We start from the raw sequence: 7,366 nt of genomic DNA, 5'->3' as shown, positions 1-7,366 counted from the left end.
AGAAAAAAAAAAAAAAAAAGACTGCCAACCCCTTCCTCACCGAGCTCCCGGCCTGGCGATTTGGGGTGTGCTGGACCAAGGCACACCTTCTCCCCTGTCTCAGTATAAACTCTAACCTCACCCTGGCAACCCTTACCCTGTCCATGTGCTGCCTTCTCTATGACCCCAGCCGGAGCCCTTGGACCAGGCCCAGAGCCATCAGCACCCACCCCCTCAGCCCAGACCCAGGCCCCACACAGACGCGGGGGACCCCTTTGATCCCTGTGTGTTTACTTCAGATGCTTTCCTTTGGGTGCAGGCAGGACCCAAGCCTTCTCCTGAGAGGCCCCCAGCTTAGAGAAACTGACCCCAACCCTCCAGAAAGGCTGCGAGTCAGGGCCTCTCCGAGGCAGCAGCCTGTGGGGTGAGGGGGGCTTGAAAAGCAGCAGGACATTTCCAGGGAGGCATTCCGGATGGAGATGGAGGAGCCCGCACAGGCCAGGGCCCAGAGGGGCTTGGCTACGGCCTGGGAGGCCTCCAAGGGGGCTTCCCCCCGGGCATGCAGTCACGCCGTCTTCTTCGTTCAATCCCGTGCAGGGCTCTGGGGTGCCAGCGCACGGGCTCAGTCTGGTGGGGTGCAGACGCTGGCGGCCCACACCTGAACCCGCAGGTACAACCTCAGGCCTGCCGTGTCCAGCGGAGATATTGGCAGCGCCTTCTGGAGAAGGCTCAGGCGAGGTCTGACACGATTACCAGAAGGGAGAAAGTGTGTGGGAACGTTGCCAGGCTGAGGGGCAGTGGTGGACAGGCCAGGACATGGGCTGGCCAGGAGTAGGACACATGAGGGGAGGGGGTGCAGAGCTGCTGGGTGGCCAGGAGGGCCGGACAGGTAGGGAGCGGAGGCCAGATGGGGTGGGGGGGGCAGGAAGTTGGCAGCCCAACATGACAGCAGCTCATGGAGCTGTGCCAGCTTCAGTGTCTCCCGTTAGAACTCAGCTTGGGAGTCCAGGCGTCCTCCAGGACAGGGGCTGGGTACACTCCAGGGTTCTGGGAGGGACAGGGGGGCCTGCAGATGCAAGAGGCAAGGGGCTGGGGGTGAAATCGTGCTCGGACAGCACGCTGATGTCCCTCTAGGGAACTTGGCCATCATGGTGGTGGTGACTTCCTGCAGAGAGAGGAGTCTGTGGGCAGTGGGCCTTGCAGGGGCTGTAGGCGTGGCCTGTGTGTGTATGTGGGGGTTGGTGGGAGGGCGTAGACTGTAGACCGGTGTCCAGCACCAGGCCCAGGGTGCATCTCAACTGGAGTGTGCCAGAGCTGACAACAGTGCAGTGGGGTGCGAGACTCAGACCCCCGGCCTTCACAGGGCTGAGCCCAGCCCCCACCTAGAGGAGGGGCAGGGAGTCAGGCTCAGCCGGGTCAGGAACAGCCCCACCGGCCTGCAATGCTCCGGCGCTGGAAGGTGCTGTCCGGGTAGACGGGCGGGGGCCGGACTGGGCGGGGCCGCCGCAGGAGGAGGCGGGGAAAGCGCAGGCCCCACCGACTGCCTTGCGCTTGGGCCAGCAGCGTCACCTGCTGGGAGGATACTTGTGCAGCGGCGACCACAGCCGGCTCCGGGTCGCTCTGCAGCTGCCCCAGGTCTGCAGGGGGACAAGGTGTCTCAGGCAGAGCAGGAGAGGGTTCTCAGAACCACTGAGCACCCCCAGACTCCTGGCTCATGCATTCCCACCCCACTCTGCCCAAGCCGCCCACCACCTCTCCAGGACTGCACACCGGGGTGAGTTGGGCCCTCACCCTGGAACAGGGAGTCCAGTAGGTCCTGGTTGATGCGGCTGGGGCTGGTGTGATGGACAAGGAAGCCTGGACCAAGGCAAACCCATGAGTGCTGGCCCCACATCCCCAGAAGGATCCCCAGAAGGCAGGGGCTAACTCACGGAACTGGGGGGTACAAGGGACAGCTTGACACCCAGACTGCCTCACCTATGAGCACGGCAGCTGCCCGGCGGAGGGGGTCCTGTGGACTCCTCAGGTAGCCCTGGGTCTGGCTCAGGAAGCTGGGCACATGGTTTGGGTACCACTGAACCTGGGGACATAAGGACTCAAGGCAGGACAGGAGAGCAAACTCTCGTGGAGAGAGGTGGCAGAAGTGAACCCAGGGGTCCCGGAGTGAAATTTTTCTTTTTCCTTTTTTTTATTATTCATTTTAGAGAGGAGGGGGAGAGACAGAGAGAGAGAGGTAGAGAGAGAGACAGAGAGAGAGAAGGGGGGAGGAGCTGGAAGCATCAACTCCCATATGTGCCTTGACCAGGCAAGCCCAGGGTTTCGAACCGGCGACCTCAGCATTTCCAGGTCGACGCTTTATCCACTGCGCCACCACAGGTCAGGCCCTGGCCTGAGATCTTAGACCTGCCTCCACCTTGGCTGGGAGGGTGGGGAGACTCAGTTTTGGGTGGAGTGGCCCTGGAATATACCAGTCCAAGTAGGCCGCTGGCCATACCCCCTCACTGTCACTGTCCCGCTGGCCGTACCCCCTCGCTGTCACTGTCCGCCCCTACTGACCAGGCGGCGGCAGATGCAGCTGAGGGCCTCGGGGCTGTCGTAGTGGGCCACAGTGACCACCTCCTCCAGCAGGCCCCAGCGCAGGGCTCCGTCACAGCGGGCGAGGGTCCACTCGGAACTCTGGTGCAAGGGAAGGGAGGTGGGTCAGGAGTCCAGAGAGTGGCAGAAGTGACGTGGGTACGGCCAGCACGAGGGTTGAAGTCAGTCGAGGGCAGGAGGCCTGGGAACCTGGGCGCCCACGAGGCCTGCACCTGAGGTCCGTGGGGAAGTCCCTGACTGGCCATCTTCGGAGAGGTAGTAGGGCAGATGGGGGGGACGGGGTTGGGTAGGGACAGCAGCGCAGGACAGTCTTGGGCGGTGGCTGACCTCTGCAGCATCCAAGCTGGGATCATGCAGGCGCAGAAGCAGCGGCACCAAACTCTTCAGCACGAGCTTCCTCAGGGGGCCTCGGAGTCCCAGCCGAAGCCCGCCCCGGCCCCGCCGCACCAGCGTCCCAAGAAGGCCGACCGCCGAGGCGCGGATGGAGTCCCGGGCCTGCGCGGGTGAGCGTGGTCAGGACGGGGCCCGGAGGGAGAGAGAGGGTCTAAGAGGAGCGCCGAACGTCCCGGGGAGTGGTCTGGCGGGGAGTGGTCTGGGTGGGGGCCTGCAGCGGAAGGGGCTGGACCTTGTTGCGGCGGGGGTGCGTGCGGGGCCTGGAGAGAGGGGCGGGGCCCAGAGCGCAGGGCTGGGGAAGGAAGCCTGGGAACCCGGTGGTGCTCACGTCGTCCAGCAGGGGCGGAAGGTACGGCCCCAGCTCAGTGCTCAGGCGCCGGACGGGAGCCTGAGGCTGCAGCAGGACCCTCCGTAGCGCGCCCAGCGCAGCGCCCACAAGTCGGACATCGCCCTCACCGAGCGCGCCCAGAAGCACGGGCAGCAGCACCTTCACGTGCCTCACCTGCGGAGTCAGGGGTCGTGGGCAGCCGCTCGCAGAACCCAACCCGGCCTCCCCACCCCCCACCCCCAGTCCTGCTCCTCACCTTCCCGCGGTTCAGGGCCAGATGGCCGAGGCCAAGCAGGCCCAGCCAGCGCACGGTGGGGTCGGGGTCGCCCTGCCAGGCGCGGAGCCGCTCCAAGATGACCTCCTCCTGCAGGAGACGCGCAGTGGGCCCGCTCTGCAACAGCTGGGCGGGAAGGACGACAAGGAGTCAGCACCCTCGCGGCCCCAGGTCAGGTGGCGAGGCTTAGGGGCCAGGTCCACGGTCACCCCTCATCACCCATCCCTGGAAATGGGCTCACCCCGGTGAAGAAAGCCATAGCCGTAAGACGCTGAGTGTTGTTGGTGCTGCACAGCCTGGGCAGCAAGTCAGCAAACAGGCCCCGCAGGTGGTGGTCCGCATGGGCCACCATGGCGCTGGGACGGGATGAAATGGGAGCTCTCCCTCTGCTTACAGCCTCACCCCTGGAGAAGCCCCCAAGCGACCAGCCTCATGCCCCTGCCTCTTCCCCACCCCTTGCCCCATACCTGGCCAGCAGCAAGACCCCCTCCAGGTGGGTGTGGTGTCCCGCCAGCCTCCTCCAGCCTCCAGCCTGCTCCATGCACGTGACCACCATGCGGCCACCGTCCCCGGTGAGCAGAGCCTTCAAGGCCTCCACTGCACAGCTGGAGGTGGGAGCGGCAGGGGAGAGGGCAGTGAGGGCTGGGAGGGCACTGGGCCAACCCTCATCTCCCCTAGTGTGCACCCCTCACCTGGCGTGGCTGTGCGGTGGCCCATGGTCAGATGGGGCCCAAACTCTGGGGGAGTCAAGGGAGTGTGGGCCCTGGGCCAGCTCATGCAGCTGTGTGACCAGCGCCAGGAGGAGGTGTGGGTAGAAGCCCCGTGTGGCACCCACACAGCCGGACACAGACAACATCTCCCCAAGGGCACGAATGGCCTGTGGAACAAGCAGTCCACTCAGGCTGGGGCATGCAGCAGACAGGAGGAGCACAAAGCCTCAGACACCCGAGGGACATGACTGATGCAGGGGAGTCAGACGAGACCCTCCTGCCTCTGTCCTCCCGGGGCTGGACCTGCCCACCCCCTCGAGCTGGGGGGAGTCCCCTGGCAGTGCCGGCCGGAGTCACCTACTAGACCTGCCCACCCCCTCGAGCTGGGGGGAGTCCCCTCGCAGTGCCGGTGGGAGTCACCTACTGGACCTGCCCACCCCCTCGAGCTGGGGGGAGTCCCCTGGCAGTGCTGGCCGGAGTCACCTACTGGACCTGCCCACCCCCTCGAGCTGGGGGGAGTCCCCTGGCAGTGCCGGCCGGAGTCACCTACTGGACCTGCCCACCCCCTCGAGCTGGGGGGAGTCCCCTCGCAGTGCCGGCCGGAGTCACCTACTGGACCTGCCCACCCCCTCGAGCTGGGGGGAGTCCCCTGGCAGTGCCGGCCGGAGTCACCTACTGGACCTGCCCACCCCCTCGAGCTGGGGGGAGTCCCCTGGCAGTGCCGGCCGGAGTCACCTACTGCCAGTGCCTTCTGCTCGGGTCCAGCTGTGCCCTTGAGCGCCCACAGCAACTGCACCAGCACCTGCCTGTTCACGCGCTGGTTCCGGCTCAGACTGCGCCACAGTTCAGCCACCGCCCTGGGGACAGGGACTGTGTGAAACTGGGTCCCTGCTGGCATGTCAGGAGACACCAGGTCAGGGTGGAGGTGGCCACTAGGGCTCCAGCATGGGGAAGGGACGGTAAGCCATGCCTCTCTCCTGCCTGTCCCCCCATCCCAGAGAAACAAAACAAGTGGAGACTTTGCAGACCACGCAGAGCAAAGTCTGCAGGAGCAGCTAGCTGCCTGGCACGGGCTGCTCAGAGCCCTGTCAGGCCAGCAACGGTGACATACACCAGGCGTTATAAACGATCACGTAGAGAGCATAACCAGGTGACTTCTTCTGAGGTGGGTTAAAGCAAAGAGCCAGAGGTAGTGAGTGGGGCACAGAAGACACCTGGCTCACTGACCCCACCTTGCGGCACACCCTCAGGCTGGGCTCCAGGGGCTACCAGGAGAGAGAATTCAGGGACCAAACTAGGAACCCAGTACCAAGGACTCCAAGGTGGAAGGGGTAGGGGAACGGAGGGAGGAAGGGATGAGGGGTGGTTAGGAGGTCCTGCCCCCTCCACAACCTGCCCCACGGGGTGGGCAGTCTCCACCACCAAGCAGGAAGGGGGAAGGAAGCCGCGTGGGCATGGGGGGGGGTTGTCCTGGCCGGGTGGGGCGGGGCAGGTTACCGGTCAGGGGGCAGTGAGCAGGGCAGCAATGCACACACCACGTCCTGTGAGTGCTCCAGGGCCAACGAGCTCAGCACCCGCAGGGCCGCCTGCCGGGGCCTCCCCTCTGCCAGGCTGGGCACCTGTGCCAGCAGCCCGAGCACCAGGGCGTGCACCTGGTGTGGAGGGGCAGAGGTCCGTGGTCAGGCCTTGGACATCTAATGTCCGTGTCCTGACCCCCAGACATTACTCTCTGCGCCCCTTCTGGTTGGGTGCGGCCTGAAAGGGGCGTGTGAATCAAGCTGCTCTCTCCCAACTCCCAAACTTAGAGGGGACCAGGGGGCAGGAGTCTTTGGGGGCAGAACGAGCGGGGGGGGGTGCTTACTGACCTGGTCCTCCAGCCGCTCGCCCCTGGCTTCCAGTGCTGAAGACAGGGTGAACGCGGTTGCCTGAGTCCCCGTGAGGCCAGCCTCTTCCAGGCAGGCAGCTGTGTACAGTGCCAGGTCAGAGAGGGTGCCCTTCTCCCAGGAACTCTGGAGGGTCTAAGGTGGGTGGGACGGTGGGGAGTCTGAAGTCCCCCTGCCTCTCCCAGCTCTCCTCCCCTGGCCCACCCCCCCTCCCCTGGCCCACCCCCCTCATCCGATGAAGTCCTGTGTCCCCTTACTGTTTCCCAGACAGGGCAGCCCCGATGTCTGCCCCCAGCTTCTCCCCTTTTTGGCTCCCTTGTCCCCCAGGCCATGCCCTCAGCCTGCCTTTCCTCCCACTCACCTGATTGGGTCCCTTGGGGTCTGACTCCTGGGCGGGGGATGGGGCAGCTGCCGGCTCTGCCTCGGGTTTGAGCTCAGGTTCAGGCTGAGGGCCCTGGGAAGGAGGTCTCACGGGCTGTCCCTGGTTGGTCCGGATCCCTTCAGCCAGGGCCGTCAGAGTCAGGGCCCCCACAGGACCACCCCGGGCCCGGCCCCACACGCCCCCAGCCATGGCCGCCGCACACAGCCCTCAGCAGGGCCCCAGCCTCTGGCACCTTCCGAAGTGTCCTCCCAGGAAGTCATGCCCAGGCCTGACCTAGAAGCAGGCTCTGCGTGGCGGGCAGGCGGGGCCGGGGCCGGGTGTGGTGGTGTGTGAGCATTTGCTTTATGTATGTGGGGGGTTGGGGAGCTACACAGAGGTGTCCCTGGGCATGGTGCCCACTGGAGGCTTGTGAAAGACCCTGACTGCCCGGGCTGCTGGTGCTGAGTGTCCAACCTGAACACAGTGAGTCTAGGGTCTGGCTTTGCGCGGGGTGAGATTTCCAGAAGACGGCCCATCTGCAAGTGGGTTGGGGCGGGGGGGGGGGGGGAGAAGGCCCCTTGAACCTGACATCAAACCCACTGGGCAGGGGGACCCAGGATGGATGTGGACAGCTCTGAGGAGGCCCCAGCAGAGTCCAGAAGTCTAGACCCAGCCCTGAGCTGGACCCTTGCTTGATTCACCCCTAAAGCAGTCAGGTCCAGGCCGAGCCACGGCATTCTGACCCAGCTGGACATCGTAGGGACAAGGATGACCGGGAGAGCTGTCCCCACCTCTGAGCTGGGGGCAGAGCCGCTGTACCTGCTGCCCCTAGACACGCTTGCA

General features: G+C 65.2%; 1 protein-coding gene across 3 annotated transcripts; it reads right to left on the bottom strand.

Annotated features, from left to right (window-relative positions):
- Window positions 1–236: 236 nt before the first annotated feature.
- MROH6 (maestro heat like repeat family member 6) lies at window positions 237–6,956 on the bottom strand. Of its 3 annotated transcripts, none has more exons than XM_066265474.1 (15): window positions 6,524–6,956; window positions 6,145–6,297; window positions 5,777–5,931; window positions 5,019–5,136; window positions 4,262–4,446; window positions 4,037–4,174; window positions 3,811–3,865; window positions 3,552–3,695; window positions 3,296–3,469; window positions 2,902–3,069; window positions 2,536–2,655; window positions 1,957–2,059; window positions 1,771–1,836; window positions 1,549–1,616; window positions 237–1,361 (listed from the first exon to the last, which is right to left on the bottom strand). In XM_066265474.1, the coding sequence occupies exons 1-15, from the start codon at window positions 6,731–6,733 to the stop codon at window positions 1,110–1,112; spliced, it is 2,109 nt and encodes a 702-aa protein (XP_066121571.1). In that variant the 5' UTR covers window positions 6,734–6,956; the 3' UTR covers window positions 237–1,109. The 3 variants fall into 3 exon arrangements, with proteins under 3 accessions (XP_066121571.1, XP_066121569.1, XP_066121572.1); XM_066265472.1 differs by having other exon boundaries at window positions 3,811–3,925; window positions 6,524–6,955; XM_066265475.1 differs by having other exon boundaries at window positions 1,167–1,616; window positions 3,811–3,925; window positions 6,524–6,954.
- Window positions 6,957–7,366: the final 410 nt, after the last annotated feature.

This window comes from Saccopteryx bilineata, chromosome 3, assembly GCF_036850765.1.
Source record: "Saccopteryx bilineata isolate mSacBil1 chromosome 3, mSacBil1_pri_phased_curated, whole genome shotgun sequence".
In the NCBI taxonomy this organism is placed as follows: Eukaryota; Metazoa; Chordata; class Mammalia; order Chiroptera; family Emballonuridae; genus Saccopteryx; species Saccopteryx bilineata.
The sequence above is the reverse complement of the archived record's forward strand: the minus strand, read 5'-3'. Positions and strand labels throughout refer to the sequence as shown.

What these genes read in the sequence shown, in the direction of transcription:
- MROH6 (XM_066265472.1), bottom strand. Translation starts at nt 6,733, where the DNA reads ATGGCTGGGGGCGTGTGGGGCCGGGCCCGGGGTGGTCCTGTGGGGGCC. An exon ending in CTATGGCTTTCTTCACCGGG is followed by an intron (nt 3,696 to 3,810) that starts GTGAGCCCATTT and finishes CTTCCCGCCCAG; the next exon opens with CTGTTGCAGAGCGGGCCCAC. An exon ending in ACTGGACTCCCTGTTCCAGG is followed by an intron (nt 1,617 to 1,770) that starts GTGAGGGCCCAA and finishes GTCCCCCTGCAG; the next exon opens with ACCTGGGGCAGCTGCAGAGC.